This window comes from Myotis nattereri (genome assembly GCF_964212035.1).
Source record: "Myotis nattereri genome assembly, chromosome: 14".
Lineage (NCBI taxonomy): Eukaryota > Metazoa > Chordata > Mammalia > Chiroptera > Vespertilionidae > Myotis > Myotis nattereri.
In genome coordinates this window covers 53,978,403-53,997,831 of record NC_138089.1, presented here as the reverse complement: position 1 = coordinate 53,997,831, position 19,429 = coordinate 53,978,403, and the positions used below count along the sequence as shown (strand labels likewise).

General features: G+C 60.4%; 1 protein-coding gene across 1 annotated transcript; it reads right to left on the bottom strand.

Moving 5' to 3' along the window:
- Positions 1 to 363: 363 nt before the first annotated feature.
- Positions 364 to 13,565, bottom strand: VILL (villin like; the record flags this gene model as incomplete). The annotated part of the gene is made up of 20 exons (XM_081105577.1): positions 364 to 586; positions 842 to 1,117; positions 1,323 to 1,394; positions 1,569 to 1,763; positions 3,160 to 3,304; positions 4,159 to 4,310; positions 5,065 to 5,244; positions 5,761 to 5,919; positions 6,033 to 6,170; positions 7,414 to 7,514; positions 7,848 to 7,986; positions 8,584 to 8,682; positions 8,787 to 8,865; positions 9,280 to 9,479; positions 9,766 to 9,876; positions 11,190 to 11,298; positions 12,036 to 12,241; positions 12,543 to 12,617; positions 12,787 to 12,850; positions 13,447 to 13,565. The coding sequence occupies 20 exons, from the start codon at positions 13,563 to 13,565 to the stop codon at positions 473 to 475; spliced, it is 2,733 nt and encodes a 910-aa protein (XP_080961703.1). The 3' UTR covers positions 364 to 472.
- Between the last annotated feature and the right edge of the window lie 5,864 nt (positions 13,566 to 19,429).

The following is a 19,429-nucleotide window of genomic DNA, read 5'->3' as shown; positions in this document are numbered from 1 at the left end:
AACAACACTGCAGCCCTCTCCACCCTCTGGCCGGCCCTCGGTTGAGGGTTTTTATAAAAATCTTAAGACTAAGTTCTGTGGCCTCTTTACCTGCACGCCAGCAAATTCCTGTAAGTGCACGCACGTGTGTGTGTGTGTGTGTGTGTGTGTGTGTGTGTGTGTCAGAGCCCTGGAACCCCAGCACCTCACTCTCCTCCTTCCCACACTCACACTGTACTGAGGGCGCTGTCTGTGCCGCTGGGCAGGAGGGACCAACAAGAAAGAGGAGGAGGGGACAGAGAGACACCCCTCCAGCCCACAGGCCCTTCCCCAGAGGCGGGTCTGCCGAGGGACCCAGACGTGAAAGCCCACGCACCACACCTGTGAGGGCCACAAGCTTTTATTGATGGGGCGGGGGGCTCCGGTATGCTCCGGGGAGGTCCCCGCGGGGGGCTCAGCCATGTGCGTGCACTGGCGGCAGCAGGGCCCGGGTTCAGAAGAAGCCGAGCTGCTTTTTCTCCTGCTGCTGCTTCCACTTGGCCATGCTGTAGAACTCCTCCTTGGACTTCCCAAAGACGTCTTTGAACTCAGAGTCCGAGAGATAGAACTGTGCGGGCGGGGGAGGGAGACCCAGGGAAGGGTGTCCCCTGAGCCCAGAATTCTGTCCCCCCCAGAGGTGTCCTCCCAGGGCTCAGAGCTCCCCTCTCCCATCTCTCTCTGCCCATCGCCGCCTCTGGAGCACACAACTCCCCGGACAGCCTGCCCACTGCCCACCACCAGGGTGTCACCCGAGGCGCCTCCAGCTTAGTTTTAGGTGTGTTTGGGGCTGGGGCAGCGAGTGGCGGGGGTCTCGGGCACCTACCTCCCTTTGGGCCGGGTCCACGCCCTCTGGCAGGTCCTTGGCGGCCTGGTACATCAACTGTTTGCGGGACAGGTACCCGTTGGCCATGGGCCCGGGGCTGCTGTGGTAGCTGTTGGTGCTGGTGCTGGTGCTGATGCTGGTGCTGCTGCCGCCCGCCTTGGGGCCCAGCTCCAGCCCTTTCTCTGACTTGTCCTGGGGGCCCTTGTGGGCCTGCGGGGCCACGGAGCCTCTCCTGCTGTCGCTTGGCCCTCGTGGCGGCCGGAAGTTGTTGACCTCCTGTCCACAGAGGGGACTCAGGCTGGGGCGGGCCGGGGGTCGGCTCCCACGGGGGCGGCCACACTGAGCCCACGGGCCCTCGTGCCCCCAGCTGCCACCCCCGCCACCTTCCAGGGCCTGGCTCCTCCCTTTCTCCTTCTGCCCATCCGGACCATGCCAACTGAGCGCAGCCCCGGGGGGCGGCCTGGGGGGCCCCAGTACTCACTACTGTGATCTCAGCGACAGCAGACACTATTTCCAGGCTGCCCTCCACCAACTCCCTGTAGGACTGGTTGTTCTGGGGGCGAGAATCAGAGTGGGGGTGAGAGGGAAGGGCACCAAGGGGACCCCAAGGGGCCTGAGGGCAAGACCCGGTCTTCCCAACCCACAGGCAGGGCAAGGCCTCCTCTCAGCCCGCACAGGGCAAGCCCCCCCCCCCCCCCCGGATAAGGGTGGGGCTGGGGGTTCAGACCTCACTCTCGGTCCACTTGTAGGGGTCCCAGGTGAGGAACCATCCAGTGAAAGTGGGGGGCTCATGGCCCTGCTTGACCAGCACGATGGGCGTGGCCTGGCTCCGCCCCGCCGGGTGGGTCTTCAGGTACTCCTGGCCCCAGGCCACCGCCTGCTCCTTCTGCCTGGTCGCAGCTTCCCCGAGCCACAGGAAGATCTGGGCCACAGAGGTGGGTGGAGGGGCTGCCAGAGCTGACCGCATCCTTCCCACCCCTGCCCGTCAGGTGGTCTCAGAGCCCCCAAAGCACATACCAGACACACAGCAGGCTGGCTGCCGGGCCCACACACCCATACACACTCCAGAAGGTCACAAGCATATGTGTCTACATGCATTCAATCCACACATATTCACTGGGTACCTGTGGTGGGCCAGGGGAGTCAATAGTGAGAGAAAAACAGACAAAAATCCTTGCTCTTATCAGAGCTTTCATTCTACTGGGGGAGACAGAAAAACATGTCATATAGCAGATGGAGGAAAATAGGGCAGGGAACGAATGCAAGGGTGGGGATGGTGGACAGAATGTAACTTTGAATTGAAGTCAGGGGGAGCCTCCCTGAGAAGATGACATTTGAATCAAGATCCCTGGGTGAGGGAGCAAGTTATGTGTATGTCTGGGGAGAAAGTGTAACCAGAAGAAACGACCAGTGCAAAGGCCTGAGCCTGCCTGGCATCTCTGAGGAGCAGCCCAGAGGCCACCGCGGCCGAGGTGGGGTAGGCACGTGGTGTGTGTGTGTGTGTGTGTGTGTGTGTGTGGCCATGCAGGGCTGTAGCAGGGGCTTTGGTTTTGCTCCGCGTGACATGGAGGTCTACAAGCCTCATCACACTCACAGAGTGTCATAGACAGTGGCTGACACACACACACAGGATCACAGCTACACAGACACAATTATCCATCGCCACCGTCAGACGGCCACCCACTGTCACCCATAGTCACACCCAGTTGCGGATAAAAACAATCGCTTGATGACACAGGTGCACACATCCAGCCTGAAAAACACAGGTAGCCCAAAACACGATGGCATATAGCCACACAGAAATGACCCAGCCACCCAAATGCAGTCACTCGGTCACACCCACAGCCCGCCAGTCTCACACACATTGTCTCAGCCGTGGCTGGTCTGGCCAGTTACAGGCAGTAACGACCACGTAGCCATTCCACACAGCCATATACCCAGAGGCAAATGCATCTCACAACACACATGGTCAGTCATCCAATTAACTGACAGTTGCTCACTTGACATGGACACATATCAGCCCCAGGCCGTCACCTGGAGCCACATACCACTTGAAGGCAGAGGGAGTTACACAGAACGACAAAGCCAGACACAATCGCATACACGTTCCAGATCACAGTCATGGCCTCCCAAGGCTGGCTGTGACAGTCACCCATGGTCTCACACCCTTGGTCACACAGTCGCACACTCAGTGTCACAGTTGCACAGACTCACCTGCCGCCTTACGTGTATTCCTATGGTGAGGAACACACACAGACACGCTCACACCCAGTTACACAGATACGACACACCCAGTAGGCCAGGGGTGGCCGTCTCACCTCTTGCCAGGCGTCTAGTAACATGACATCATACTTGTCCAGGTCCTCCTGGCTGAAGAACACCACTTCCATGAGGACCAGGTGGTCATGCTGGCTGGAGCACTCAAATAGCCGAGGCTGGAAGCCGGAGACGTCCTCGGGGAGGCTGGCCAGTGTGGGCACAAGGCTGTGAGGGGTACGGCCTGGGCCGAGCTAGCCTTCAGCCCAGGGGCTCCTACCCCAGGGGCTGGCCCTCCCCTGAGTCCACCCGCCCTGCTCCTCTCTGGGCCTCGTGTCCCAGTCTGTCAGTGGGGAAAGCAGATTGGGTGATTTGTCTAGCTCCAGCCAGCCTTGGCAGAAGCTGTGCCATGAAGTTTCCCAGGAGTGGGCACCCGAAAGGGATGCTGGCTTCGTGGGGTGGCCTAAGCTGGAGCCCTGCCGTCTTTGGCAGAGAGGACCCCTGGTCCCACCCCTGGCTGGGATCAGCCTCAGGCCCAAGGCGGGAGGAGGGAAGTTAGGCTGAGAGAGGGGGACAGTGCTACTTGGGCGCTCAGGAGACTTGGGGGAGTGAGGGGCATAAACCGGGTCCTGCAGACAATACAAAGGGCCCAGGATTCAGCTCCCTCCTCCCTGATACACACCCTTGTGCACTTACACACCACGCATGTACACTGTCCTTGCACACTACACAGACACACACAGCCCCACCCTCCTGGGGACTGTGGGGTTGGGGAATGGCTTCTGCCTCTGGTCCAGGACTGGGACCATGCAGGGAGCACATTCAACCAGCAGAGGGCACCACTGCCCTGCCCGCCCTGCATCTTCCAGATGCAAGTTACCCAGGGCTGGGCAGAGAAGCAGGAGGGGGCTGTGTTCTTGGGATCCCCTGGGGTGGGGAGCCAAGAGTCCTCAGTTCTAGTCTGGCTCCTCCAGCTCCATGTGTGACCCTTAACTAGCCCACCCTCTTTGGGCCTCAGATTCATCCTCTGTGTAAGAACCACCTCCTCCCCACCCTGTCACCTCTTGTTGCTGGGGTAGGGGGCCCGGCCTCCCAGGGCCTCCCAGAAGTGGGGAGGCTCCTGACCCTCCAGGACTGTTTCCTTGTCCTCCTCATTCTCAGAGATGACGGTGACTACCCTCCGCGCCATCTCACGCTGGTCCCCGCTGCAGCCCTGGCAGGCAAATAGTTGGGTCAGGCCCTGCAGGGGAGGGGTCTTCGCTGCCAGCCCCACAGCCGCCCACTCACAGGGGCCCAAGTCACAGGACGCCTATGCTGATGGGGGAACAGGTGCAAACAAGGGGTCGCCCTTCCTGCCCCTCCTGGCCTCTGTCTCCCCGCTGATCAGGATCACAGGGGCTGGGGCCTTCTCTGGGTCCGGAGCATGGGCTGGGGACTCCCAGGCTTGGGGGTCATTTAGGGTTTAGCCCGTGGTCAGCAAACCACGGCTCGTGAGCCACATGCGGCTCTTTGGCCCCTTGAGTGTGGCTCTTCCACAAAATACCATGTGCGGGCGCGCATGTACAGTGAGATTGAAACTTCGTGGCCCATGCGCAGAAGTCGGTATTTTGTGGAAGAGCCACTCTCAAGGGGCCAAAGAGCCGCATGTGGCTCGCGAGCCGCAGTTTGCTGGCCACTGGTTTAGGCTGAAGATCAGAGAAAATTCTGGCAAAGGCCTCCTCCTTTTCCCAGGAGATGTGAGAAGGGGGAGGCTCCCTACTCCAGGCGGGAGGGAGGGGAGGCAGCCTGTGCAGCCCCAGACCCTCCTGTCACTTGATAACTTCCCCCAGGTTCCAGAGGGGATGCATCTCCCCCTACCCCCTTCCAAGCCCATCTAAGGTTGGACAGAAGTCTGCATCCCCTGGGGAGGGGCCCCATCCCTGCCTGGCATCCCTGCCCGGGGCCTGAGTGGTCAGGGTTGGTGGTACCTTCCCAAACCAGACGTAGCAGATGCTGGCTGTATCCAGCAAGAAGATGTCACTGGAGTTGAGGGCGGAGGCCCGGGCCGGCACCTCCATGGTCCTGCTGTTGTAGTTGTCGGTGCCTTGCACGTGGAACAGCCTCGTGGCGGATGCTGGCTGCCCCTTCCCACTGTGCTGGGTGCTCCCCTGCAGGAGGAATAGGCCTCAGCTCGGCAAGGGCTCCCAGGGGCTGACCCAGCAGGGGACAAACTGCCTCGAGGCCCAGGGACCACTGTTTTTCTGGACCCTCTGGGTGCGGGGTGTGAGGAGTCCATTGTCTAGTGTAGAAGAACCAGGCCTTTCGCAATGGATCCCTCACCCCATCTCCAAGGAGTCAGGGCATAACATAGTTCCCCCAGGCTTGCAGGCAGAAAGTGGGCACCAGCTTCCCTCCCTGTGTGATCCCAGGCAAGGTCCCAGCTTTCAATTAAACTTCCTCCCCTGTGCTCCTGCTTTGTGGCTGGCTCTGAGGCCTGGGGGGAGAAACTTGGGCAGGGATCATCACTCTTGGAGTTCCTGAGCCTTGGACAAGCACCAAGAAACCAGAGTGGGGGCGGGTGTCAATGGGGCCCTGGCCTGAGAGGAGATAGCATGTAGATAGAAGGGTCGTTGGCCCAGGGAGGAGCCATGAGGCTGTGGCCACAGCAGCAAAGTGGGTCCTACCTGGAAGACCACCATCTGGCCCTGGAAGATGGCAAAGAAGTGGGGGGGCTCGTTGCCCATGGTCACATGCACTTGCACCAGGGCTCCATGGTACATGAGGTCCAGCTCCTCGGCGTTGCCATTCAGAGCCGCTATCTCCTGTTTGGTGGCCTGGTGGCCCTGCAGACAGGGGGTGGGGGGTGGGGAGGGCCTGGAGCAACTCTTACATCCCATTCTCAGATCTTCAGCTCCGAGGCTAGGAGGTGCCTGCCACCGCCCTGGGGCCTGCGTACCTGCCACAGGTACAGGATGTGCTGGATGTGCCCCATCCTCTGGTATGTGTAGAGGACAAGGTAGCAGTTGCCTGCACAAAGCTGTCCATGGAGCTTGGGGTCCACAGGCTGCCTGCCTAAGTCCTGGATGCACCACACCTGGGGAACAGGGACCAACGGGCACAGGTGGCTCCTCCATCCCAATTCACCCGGTGCCTGGCCAGGAAGCTCTCAGCCTCGTCTGTGCAGGCAAGGGGCTCGCCCCCAACTCTGCACCCACCCCATGCTCTGTGCTGGGCTTGTGCAAGGATCTGCAGGTCACCCTTTCCCCCGTGGGGCCCTGGGACCCACCACACTTGTGCCAGGCTGTTCTCAGCCAGGAGTCTGAGTTGGCATGTGGTGCCTGAGACAAACAAGTGGTGAGGACTCCAGAGGCTGCCAAGGCTGACCAGCCCCTGGCCCCACACCACCCGCAGCCTGACCCCATCAGCCACAGCACGGGTTAGGGGTGGACAGGTCCTGGCAGAACTGCTCGCTGCTCAGGCCAGGGCAGCGGAAGCTGGGCAGGAGCAAGGCCTTAGGGCTCTGGGAAAAATTCCCTTTTTCAAGAGTCACTTGAAAACACAAAGCCTGTTCAAAGACTGCAATGGATACACTTCCGCACACTTAACAGCGCGATTTCTTGTTCCTGTGGGTAGTGAGCACGGGCTCTGGAACCAGGCAAACCTGGTCAAATCCCAGTCAGCCTAGGTGAGCTTCAGTTTTTCCCACCCGAAGGTGGGGCTAACAGTGCCCGGGCATCCTGTGCCCACACAGAGCCTGACAGCTGCCACTGGGAAGGTTCCTCAGACCAGAGCATCCAGAATCCTGCCTCTTGCAGAAGAAGCTGACGGTGTGTGACTGTGTGTTGGGGGTTGGGGGTGAGGGGCTAGGATTGATCATGGGACTGTGTCCCTGTGTGGGTGTGTCCCTGGCAGTTCATGGTTGTATGTGACCAATCCTGTGTGATCGTAGAATTGGTGCAGTTGATTCTTGCCGTTGTGTACTGGGTTGTGATTAAGTGCAATTACAAGGTGTATGTGTGTCTATGTTATCAGAGGTATGGCTGTCATACCTATGTATGACCCAAGGGCACAAGTAAGTGTCCGAGGGTTCCTGTGAGTGTTATGTGAGCGAGTGGCCATGTCTGTGAATGATGGGTTAGGCATGATATAGATGCGCTGTCGGGAGGCTGTATGCCTATGTACCCACGCCCCTGAGTGTCTCTTTTTGTGTGTAGATGTGTATTTGAGAGTAGCGGGGTCGCTTTAAGCAGCCATACTGCTCACCTGAAGACAAAGCCTCCCCCCTGCTGTGTGCCCATTTCCCCCTGTCCTCGCACCCCCAAGCCCGTGCCCCTCACCTCCACCTTCCCAGAGCCATCATCCACCATCCTGAGTTGGGCGGCTAGCTCAGGTTGGCTGTGCAGCTTGACCACGTCCAGCTTTACCTGATTCAATTTACCTGAGGGTGGGGCACAGGGTGTTACAGGCGCCTGCTGCGCTGTCCAGGCCCCGCAAGCCCCCTCATCGGCCTCCACCTGACCCACCCATCCTTCAAGAGGCCTCCTCCGGCCACGCCCCTCGCCCATCCCGCCCGCAGACCACGCCCCCTACCCACGCCCCCTCACCCATCCCGCCCAGTCTCTGGATGCCGCCCTACAGCCCCGCCCCATCGTCTATCCCGCCACAGGCCACGCCCACAGGCCACGGCCCCTCGCCCATCCCGCCCAGGCTCTGGGTGAAACCCTTAAGCCCCGCCCCTAACCCCGCCCCCAATCCCGCCCCTCCCACTCACGGGTCAGTCCCAGGTTCTTGCTCCTGTGCGGCTCCTCAGACCAGGTCCGGAAGAGCTGCTTGAAGGCGGCGGACTCGGCGCCCTGGTTCAGCACCTCCACGTTGGTGTAGGTGGGGTAGCCCTTGGCCTGGATGAAGCCCTGGGGCGGGAGCCAGGAGACACCCATGTGCCAGGGCCCCCTGCTCCCCACGCTCCACCCGTGGGGACCAGCCGCGCAGGCTGCAGGGCCAGCCGAGCCCTGAGCAGCAGTCATTAACTGAGCTCATGCCCCGCTTTTCGGAGCCGGCTCTGCCGGTAGACTTCTCCGAGGTCTCTGAGGACACGCAGGGTCCCTTAGGCCCGGTGTCAGGAAGGCCCCGCCATGACAACCCGTCAGACCCCGGGTAGAGCCCTGTCTTGGGAGAGGGCTTCTCAGACCTCAAGGCAAGGCCACATAGGCCTTTGACACTTGGGTGCTAACTGGCCGCCCCACCCCTCCCACATCGGGGCGCCCAGGGCAGACCACATGCCTCCAGTTCCCCAGAGAGGGCCCTGTGCCCCCCTCAGACCACTGGGCAGAGCTGTCTGTCCTCCCTCAGACAGGGAGGTGTGTCTCCCAGCTTAGATCCACGCAGGCCATGTCCTCCATCAGCCAGGACATGGGTGTCTCCTGGCTTAGACTGCAGGGAGGGGCTGCCTCCCCTCCAGGACCCAGGGCAGCGCTGTGTCCCTCTGAGACAGGCCCCCACAGCCTCACCTGAGCCTGGCTGAAGGAAATCGTCTTCTCCTGGTGGTTGGACCTGCGTCCCTGCCACACGTAGATCTTACAACCCCCATGGTCCAGGATGTAGCACTCCTGGCAGCGAGAGTGGGGCTGGTCGGTAGGCGGTCCAGGCTGGGTAGAGGGGACGGTGGGGTAGGTGGGGACAGATGGGGTGACTGGGGCTAGGTCTCTCTCACCTCCTCATGCAGTAGGTCTTGGGTCAGTAGGCGGGTCGCCAACTCCTGGATCACCAGGTCCTTATCCTTCTGGTAGATACTGGAGGGCAGGCATCCAGATGTGGTCATCTCAGCCTCCAGCTCAGCCTGACTCCACACTGGCCACATTCAGCCCCCGCTCCCCCCTGCCCCCCCTCCCCCCAAACCCTGACCTCCAGGCAAATGCATGGAGGCTGGGCCTTGAGGTGAAGTCTTCATTTCACTGCAGCCTAGCTGTAGAGCCTTAGGCGACTACCGGGCCTTTTCAGGGCCTCAGTCACTCTGTCTGTACAATGGGTTTCTCTAAGGCAGTTGTGCAAGAGTATAGGTTTGGCCCAAGGTCCCACATAGCCTGCCCCAGAAGCCCATGAGCCTTTCCTGGAGGGCTTTCTGGGACCCTGTGCTATTGCTGTGATGGCGGGCATGCAGGCCTGGCCTATTCTACCCTCCCTGCCCACTCCCAAGGTCGGCTCACTGGTAGAGGTGGACGCGGGCCTTTTGCAGCTGGTTAATGCTTCTGCTGGGAATGGCGGCGTACAGGCTGCCCGGTCTGCGGCCCAGCACAGTTTCCATGATGTCCATGAGGCCGGAGGCTTTGGCCTCATCTTCCACCACACCAATCTGGGCACGACCAGCACGCTCCCTGTTCTGGAGGCTGTAGGTCAGGGCCAGGGCCTGCGGGAGACGGCCTGGCAGGTCAGGGCTTCCCTGCATGCCCCTCACCCCCCAGACAGCATCCCAGGGCCTTCCTGTCACTGCTCCACTCCCAGAGGCGGGGGGAGGGTGTCCCCTTCTCCTGGCACCCAGAGGTACCACCAGTGCAGCGTCTGGACTCCACCCACATCGAGTGGTTTCTTTTCAGGTTGGAGCCGAGAGCCAGGCTGGAGAATGGGCCCCTGGAGGACCGCCCTCCCCGCCCCCCCACCTCCTGCACCCCTGAGTTCCCAGGGCAGACACTGACCCGGGCCTTCTCGGAAATGCTGCTCTTGGGCCCGTTCCACTGGATCATCACCTTGCCCAGGTCCAGCAGAAAGATGTCGTCCTTATTAAAGCTTTCCCAGGAGAGCTGCACCTGCCCGAGCCAGGAGGGTAGGGCGGGAGACGGGGTGTCAGACCTCCAGCCCCTGAGTGGAGGGGTTCCCCGGCCCGGCCCAACCTGTGTGAGCATAGCTTGGGTGTGTCACTTGTGTACATGAAGCTGTGTGCAACTGCACAGTATGTATGTAAGACCATGACACTACTATTATGGTGTGCAGGCATCCATCTGTGTAACCGTATGACACCCCGAGGGCCACTCCATGGCTGTGTGCATCACTGGGCACGGGTGGCTGTAGGGAAGGCTGCATTTCACAGGGTGGCCATGACTATGACCCTTTCACTCAATGCATGTCTGTAGCTGTATGTGCACACATGTATACAATTCGGGTGTGCATGTTTACCCATGTGTGTACATGTCCTTGCCCATATGTGGGGAACACAAAATATGAACAAGTGTGTGGGCTCATGGGTGACAGTGTCCGTGTGTCTGTGTGGGGAACAGTGTGCTATCTAGGGATAAGCATAGTTATCATCCAGAGAGTAAACAATTAGTCCCGGATAACGGGCAAGGACGGGGGCTGCATAGCAGGGATGTGGGTCACTGAATCTGTGGGGGACAGTGTGTGAGCCCGTGTGGCTGCCACACGCCATGTAGGCATTAACGTGTGCAGCTCAGGTTCAGTCCCATCATAGACATCAAACACCTGAATGCTCATTACACCAGGCTCCTGCCAGAGGGCAGCAGAATGCCTTGTTCTGCCAAGATCAGTATTTCCCAATAATTTCCAGACAGATGGACGTAAGGGCACCCAACGGACTAGAGTGGCCCCAGGGGAACAGTGGGAGACAGTGTGTGCGCCTATGGGTGACAGTGACAACGTGTATGAGACTGTGGGGCTGTGTACCCCCCCCCCCAACCATGCTTCTTCCCCTGGCACTGCTTATAAGGACCTTTCAGGTGCACCATCCTGTCTGCCTCGCCCCTCTCCCCACCCCACTTCTTAATATGGCCATGAGATGATGAAGAAACTGTGGGTTACGGGAGCCATGGCAGGGGTCCCCACCCCTAAAGCCTGGGTCTGCCTTCTCTCTCCTCAATCAAGATAGGCCTTCTCACTTTGTAAGTTACACACATGTCTGATCGCTATGTCGAACACCTGAAACTAATATAATATGTGCGTCAACTGCAACTGAAAAATAAATTTAGGAAAAAAATAGCTCATCTGGGAATGATGACAGCCCATGGTCCCCCTTCCCCCATCCCCTGGCACCCTCCGCATGTCCCTGTGATTCAGTACACAAAGTCCGAGCTGACCCAGAGGTCCATGGGATCCCTGGTGTCCTCACCTCAGTGGCTGACACGTGCTTCCTCCCTTTGATGCGCAGCAGTCGCCGGATGTTGTACATGTTGGTCTCCACATGCTTGAGGGCAGAGGCTAGGCCTCCCTTCCTGTAGCTGAGGAGGGAATGGGGTCCATGGAGGACATACACTGCCATGTGCAGGAGTGAGTGCAGACATGAGCACGTGCGTGCACACAAGTGGGGATACACATGTGCTTAACACACGTGTGCAACTAGACACGACCATGTGTGCAAGCACATGGCCACATGTGGTGCAACAGTGTGTATGTGTTTATCCATGTGTTCATATGTGGACACATGCATGCATATATACAGGTATACCTGCGGGGGCATAATGTGTATCTGTTCATCCATGTGGTTATAGATGTGAGTGTGTGGAATTCGGGCAACAACATATATGCATGTAGGTGAACATTTCATATAAATGGAATTACATAACACTTGATACATGAATGACCACATTTTACTTAGGTGTTCATGAGTGTGTGTGTGGATGCCCATCTGTAGGTGAACATACTTAGAAGTGGCACATTTCCTGCAATTGCACGTGCACATGTGTGTATGTGTTTATATATACACTATATGCATGTACTAGGTTCAATTGTATAAAACAAAAATGATCAAATATTGGCCATTTCCTATGGTTCAACCTCATATGTTGCAACTATGAACTCAATACATATTGACAGCAAAAGACATGTTTGTACTGGGCACAGTGACACAAAAGCAAACTCAGAACATGGGTGTCCACTCCTGGGTGTATACCGAAGAGAAATGAAACACATGCGTCCACACAAAAACTTGCACACAACGGACGCGAACTAAACTCACATGACCCCTGGGCGGAAGTAACTGCAGAAACAGTCGGATTCGTGGGCCTGCACCTCGCGGTGCTGCACGGTGGCGTTGCCCAGGGTCTCGTGTAGGTGCTGCACGAAGGTGCCCGCCGCGCCCTGCGCCTCTGCGTCTGCCTTCTTTCCGATCCAGTAGTGCAGGTCCTTGGGTGTCCCCTGTGTGGCCCTCAGGCTCTGGGGGACCTAGGGCCCAGGAGTTTGAGGGGTGGGGAAGGAGCTGAGGTTCCAGGGTGGGGAGGGGCTGAGGGCTAAGGCATGAGTGTACACTGAGGTGAAGGCCCAAGATGTGCCCAGGGCCTTGGGGAGCGTGGGCAGGGGACCTAGAACGGGGAGGAGCGGGCTCAGAGGCCTCCGAGGCAGCAGCCCCTGTGGGACGGGACTCCTGCAGGCCTCGTCCCAGCGCGGGGCTTACTCTGCACCAACAGACTCCTCACCTGGGCCATGCCACCCCCTCCGACAGACCCCCCAGTTCCCCAGTGCTCACATGGAGGACGATGTAGCAGTGTTCCTCAAAGAAGTTCCCATAAGCCCCCTCGGGCACGGGCACCAACTTCAGGTTCTGGGAGAGGAAGGTGCCTAGTGACAACTCAGGAGAGCCCCCCCGCCCCCCCCCCCCGCCCCCAGCCCTCTGGGGTGGGCGGGACACTGAGTTGAGGCCCAGAGAAGCCTAGTTCTGGAGATCGCACCCATTCGGTGGCACCAACACTGCTGGCCGGCCGTGCCCTCACCTCAATGATCCAGATGTGGAGGTCCCTGTGGCTCTCGATGTCTGGGAGGCTCCCGATGTCCATCCTAGGCCAGACGGGAGCCAGGAAGGAAACCAGAGCCAGAGTTCTCAGACCCTGGCCTCCAAGCAAGGACTCCCTGCCTACAGCTCTCCGAAGCACCCTCCTCCTAGCCCTTCGCCTGCCGGTCCTTAGGAGGGCTCTATAAACCACCAACGCCCATGAGCCAGGACAGCGACTGCAGAAGCCCACACAGAGGCCTGGCAAACAGAGACGTGGTTTGTCACCTGTGGTTGTGCCCTTGAAACAGGACAGAGCTCTGTGGGACGGGATGGGCTTTGGACATAGGGATGTCCTCGGCAAACAGACGGAGTTAGAAACAGGCCATGCAGCCAGCCAGCCAGCCAGCCAGCCAGAGGATCTGCCATAGACAGGGATAGGTTTTGCAGGCAGGTTGCGGCTCTGCTGATGAGAACAGAGTCTGAGGCAGGGACAGGCTCTTGAAATGAGACTGGATCTTATAGACACAGACATGCTCCGCACACAGGGACGGGGCACAACCAGGCAGAGGCTCTGCGGACCAGTAGGAACAGGCAAGGCAAAGAGACAGGCACCTGCAGAGAGGCAGCGGCGATGCGATGCGGACAGAAGAAGGCTCTGTACACAAGCACAGGCTCTGCCAACACGGACAGCAGCTTCCTCAGGCGGAAGAACGCGATGCAACAGGCATGGGTTCTCCCAAGGACAATGAGGTCTGCAGCCAGGGACCGTCCCAGGGACATTCCGACAGGCCGCCAACAAGCAAAGACTGCGGATGCCGAAAAAGACTCTGCAAACAGTCACAGGTTCTGCAGGTATGGGGAGCTTTGCAGCCTGTGGTTGGGGACAAACCCTCCTGGGCAGACTATGTGAGGGACAGAGTCTGCAGATATGGACAGGGAGGTGGAGAGTTAAGGTCTGCAAACAGGCACAGCATCTGCAGTCAGAGAAATGTTTCCCAGACAGAAGCAGGCGCTTGAGTCAAAGGCCCTTTAGGCGGCATGGCCAGGATCTGCAGGGGTGGGAGGTGAGGGTGAGGGTGGGGGATGCAGACTGGAAGCCAGCCTCCAGGGAGCTGGGAGGGGCCTGGGCAAGCATTCATGAACTTGACAATGAGATCCCGGCTCTGAAAAAAGACACAGACACAGGCCTCTGGAGACAGGCCATGCAGATAGGGAGAGGCTGGCTAAGCCCACACAGGCTCTGCAAACAGACAGGCTCTGTATCAGCGAAAGTTCCTTCAGAGACGGGGGTTTGCTGAAAGCAGCCGACAGGGAAATGAGCTTTGTGGTCAAGCACAGATACCACAGACACGGGCTAGTTCTCGCCACACGGCTGGGCTCTGTAGAGGGCCCGGGTTCTGCGAACAGGGACAGGCTTTCCTGAAAGGGATGGGTTCTGGAGACAGGCTCTGCTAACGCGGACACGTGGGATCAGGAGGGAAGCGTGCAGGCGGGCACAGGCTCTGCAGAAAGTCACGGTGCTCCCAGATGGACGCAGTGACCCCGACCGTGATAAGCTCTTCATAGGAAATAGGTCCTGCAAGCAGACGCCGTTTCTACCCAGGGAAACGCAGGCAGCGGCCTTCGAAAACGTCATAGACGGGACCAAAAGGGCTCAGGTTCTGGAGACAGAACCAGGCTCTGAAATAGAAACAGACCGCAAGGACGGACATTGTCTAGAGACAGGCACTCACTTCCGACCGGGACCGGCATTGCACACAGGCAAAGCTTTGCCAACAGGAAGTGTCTCTAGGCAGAAAGGCCCAGGCAAGGACCCCAGACAAGCTCTGTGGACGGGACAGGCTGTACACGCAGGGCAGCTTCTGCAATCCAAGCCAGTCTCGTGCTCAGGGAGGGAGGGACACACTAGGACGACCCAGGTTCTGAAAACAAGGCTCTGAAAATAGGCTCGGGACAGAAACGGGCTCCGCGGACAAGACAAATGCTCTGCAAACGCAGGACAGACTCTGCACACAGGGCTCTGAGGCCGCGGACAGACAGCGGGCGGGCGCAGGCTCAGCGGACGGGAGCCGGCTGGGCACATCAGGCACAGACACTCCTAACCCTTAAAGCAGAACTGGGCTTGTAAGAAGCACAGAACCTGCCAGCAGCCACTTGGGTTCGTGCTCTGCGGTTCCGAACGTGCCCAGGAGAGAGAAGCGCGGAACGAGAGGTACCTGGGGAAGAGCGGGGCTCTCAATCCTGTTACGTCTCGGCAGGTGACTCTCAGCTACCCCAGGCTCGCCGGCACCGCTCTTCCGGAATCCTCTGTGTGAGGCTTGCTCATTCCTCCATCCACGGGAGTCCTTTCTACACGGAACCGGAGTCCTTCTTCTCTCTGCTGCTTTGCTCACCGGACCAGAAGCCGCTCCTTTCTGACTTTCTCATTCCTAGTGGCCCTGGCTGAACTCATCTCCCCCGCCCCGCTCCACCAGGTCTTTCTTATCAGAGGGAGGGACATCCTTGGCCCTGTGACCCTGCGTGACCAGGGGAAGCCGCCGGAGCAGAGATACAGAGTTACAGAAGCGGAGGCATGGCTTGGCAGGTGCAAGGAAGCCAGCCCCGAGGGCAGGGCGCAGGCCCGGAGGGGGCTCGCAGTACCCTGGGGAACACCCAGCCTCTCAAAGAGGGCCAAGGTGGCCCTGGAAGGGGAGGGAGGCAGGGGGGGAGGGGAGGAAGGAGAAGGGGGGAGGGGGAGGGGAGGGAGCAGGTTTTCTCGAAGCCTGGGACCCCTTGGACACACTCTGGAGACCCCGTAGCTGTTGGTCTGGATTCCTGAGGCCAGGAGCCTGTCTTGTTTACCGCCTGCTCCCAGCTGCCTCTCACCCAGCAGCTAGTTGTTGAATGAATGAACCTGTGGCCTGTGACTGCCCTGGGGAAAGTGGGTGGAGAAGGCCGGTCACCGTGAGTCTCACTGTACCCAGAACCGCTGCTGAAGCCGATGGCCTTGCACACGAGTGACCGGCAGACACGGTGAGTGTGGAAAGGGGGTCTCAGGCAACAGAAACGTGTGATGACACCAGGTGACAGGCACAGTGACGCTCAGAGGTGATGGGGCAGAAGCCGCGGCCAGTGACAGTGACAGGACACAAGCAGGCAGTGAGCAGCGGCACAAACTCTGAGCCGGGGGCCATGCGGGAGGGAAACAGTGACAGACAGAGAGACAGGAAGACGGGGTGGCCTGGACACTGTGGGCACCACGGGCACCACGGGCACCACGTGGGACAGGGAAGTCAAAGCGGTGGCCAGGAAGTTGGGACTGGGCTGATTGCACTGGGGGGTGGGGGTGGCAGGGGACAGCATCATGCCTGAGGGGCTGGGAGGGTGCCCCAAGATCCAGTTCCAGCCTGGGGGGCCAGACTCTCACATAGTACCACCTGTGTTCAGTGGCTTCCAACTGGGTTCTGGGGGGTGGAGGAAGGGATGCTCAAAGGATGGGGGTCCCTTCTACTCTAGCATCTCCTCTTTCCCTCAGGTGGTCCCTTTCCCCCTCAGGGGTCCCTTCCCTCTGCACAGAGCCCGCCCACTCACATGTACCCCTCTCTCCCCTAAGGCTCTCCCTTCCAACACCTCCTCTGAGTGGGGGGCCCTGCCTATGTCCTCTCCCTAGACTGGAAGCCCCCGTCTTTTCCCTGGGGGCTGGCTCCCTCCACCCAGGGCCCCTTTTCTCTCCTGGATGCCCAATTCCTCCTCGATACCCCCTGTCCCCTTCTGCCATCCCCCAGTGCCCCTCCTTTCCCCAGGTGCCTCCTCCCATATCCCCTCCACCCACAATGCACCTTCTCTCCCCTGCTCCTGCCTCCCCTGGCTCCGCACTCTCCCCTAGGTTCCCCTCCCACCCAGGTGCTTCCTTCTCCAAATCCTTCCTTCTCCCAGCACCCCCTTTCCCTGGAACCCCCTCTCCCTACCCAGGCACCCACTGCCTCCTCTGGTGCCCCTTTCTTTCCGGGGGTACCTGTGAAAGGAAGGGGGAGGGGTGGGGGTGCTGCCTGCTGGAGGAAAGGAGGGCTGGGCCTGGGTCCCCAGATACTCAGATTCTGTGGGTGACAGAGATGCCCACCCACGTACAACTGCTACTTTCTTACCTGCCAGTCGCCCCGGCCATGGCCTCCCTGCCCCGAACAGTGTTCTTACGTGTTGGGCTCCTCACTGCCTCCCAGTTCTGCCAGCCCCCTTGGCAACCCTGAGCCTGTGCCCCCACAGTGCACACCCCTGGCTCAACCATCCACGCCAGTTCTCCCAAGCCCCCTCCCTGCCAGGCCTACCTGCTGGGAACTCCAGGCAGCTTCGCCCTGCCTGCGGGCAGTGCTGGGGCTGGCACAGGGCCGGCTCTGCCCACCTCCCCCCTCCGCTGAAACTCAATCCCTGCTTCCGCCCTGCAGGACACACCCCATCTCTTGGGGGGGGGGGGGGGGCTGGGCATTCACACTTGGTCAATCGGTGAGTCGGTCAACAAATATTGACCCAGTTCTCTGTGAGCCCACCCTTCCTGAGGTGTGGGGGGGAGCTCAGGTCAAGTCACCCGCCCTGGTGCTGGGGGCCAGAGAGCAGGGAATGGAGGCCTGTGCTGGGCCAATATGTGCATGAGCAATACACTGCGACCTCCCTCCTGAGAGCCCAGGTGGGCTCTGACCCCTGCCCCGGAGGCCAGGCCACCCCAGCAAACGGTAGGAGGCAGCAGGACCAAGGCTGGAGGGATGTGGGGCGGGGGGGGGGGGGGGTGGGGTGGGGGGGTGGGGGGGTGGGGGGGGCAGTCAGGCTCCGTGAGACCCAGGTTCCTGCAGGAGGTCAGGGGAGGTGGCAGGGCTCTCTGTAACATGTCTGCGGCCCTCCCCACCCCCAGCGTGGGCTCCACGCCCGGCACAGCCCTCCCAGGAAGTCCTGATAGCCATCGTGGGAGAGGCTGGTTCGCCCGGAGAGAGGTGACCTAGCTCCCACATCCTGGCTGCCCCTGCTTTCCTTCCCGATTGGGCGAGGGGGAGCGGGGAGTGTCGGGGACATGACCCCCTTGGTCCCACTGACCTCTTCCCGCCGCCCAGGGCCCCCGCGGCCCACCCCAGCCCTGCCAGGCGGGTTCTGAGGGCTCTCGCCCGCTACTTTGTTCCTTCCCGGCTAATCTTCCCAGGCCCAGCCCGCGAAGGTTCACACTGGCAGAGGCAGGGTGGCCCGGAGTGGGCGGGGCTGGCTCCCAGGCCCCGCCCCGGCCCCGCCCCCGGCCCCGCCCCTTGCCTCCAGGATTCTCTCAGTCCCGGCAGGTGCAGATCCTGCAGATTTGGACCCTCGTGCAGCCTGCAGCGCGGGCAGGATGGGGGGCGGGGACGCCCGACTCGGGTCCTCGATTCCACGCCCCGGTCCCAAGCCCCGGAGGAGAGCAGCCTTGGGCCCGCGTGCCCGCCCCCACATCTGTCGGCAGGCTGCGGGGGGGGGGGGGGCAGTGACGGGGTCGCCAGGGCTCTCACAGCCTGAGAGCGACTCCCGGAGGGCGCTGTGCGGACCTCCAGGGCCTGAGGTGGAGCTGAGCCCACGGGGCCTCCACTGAGGGCGAGTCCTCTGTCCCAATAGCCCTAGGCCCCTGCAAAGGAGAAGGCGCGGCTGCCCTGCGAACCTGTGCACCCACCCCCTCCAGGCTCAGCTCGGGCAGGAGAGTCTCAGTTCCGTTTCTGGGGGCAGTGCCACCCGGTGCTCCAATGTGAAGGGGGTGTCCATGCTGCTCCCCAACTCCGAGGAAAGGCAGGGAGCTGTTAGTCACGTGGGGCTCTTATCAGACTCCCCCTACCCCCCTCACCTGCCTCGGGAAAGCTTCTTTGACCTGCCTGGGTGTCCCGCCTGGAACAGCGGGGGGGGGGGGGGGGGGGGGGCGGGGCGGGCACTTCCTTTTTCTCTGCCCTGGCTGCATCTTTGAGGCCCAGGCCCAGAGGTTTGGGGTGAAGTGATCCGGGTACTTGAGGGACCTGGGTTTTTGAGAGCCCTCAGGTGGTTCTAATGGGCAGCCAGAGCTGAGAACCACTAATGGAGGTTTGGGGTCGAAAACTCTGGGTCCCACAGCTTCCTCCCGAGGGTCCCGCGAGCTAGCCTCAGGGATTAGGCTTGCGGCCACGCTAGTTTGGTGGCTTTGAGCCCCGACTTGCCTGGTGACCCACGGGCTGGCTTCCAGGCCCCGCCCTCCAGGCCCAGGGTTCTCTGAAGTCCAGGCAGGTGCAGATCCTGCAGATCTTGACCCTCGTGCAGCATGCAGTGCGGGCGGGGTGTGGGGCTGGGGACACCTGACTCGGATCCCCCATTCTACTGCCTGTTAGAACGTCCTGGCCCCCAGCCCATTCCTTGGGCCTGCAATACACACTGGCGATAAGTGCTCAAACAAACAAATCAGGAGGTGGACTCTCAGTACGCCCAAGTCCCAAGTAGCTTCACCAGCAGCCACAGTTCTCAACCATTTGTCTGTCTGCTTGCATGCAAAGGCATGACGCAGTCGGGGTGGGGGCAATGCCAGAGAGGGGGAGAGAAGGCGAGGAGAGGGCCAGGGAGCACAGCGAAGGAGTGAAGAGGGGCAGGGACACAGCCAGAGCCCAGCACAGGCCAGCTGTGGGGGGATTTTGGCTTTGTCT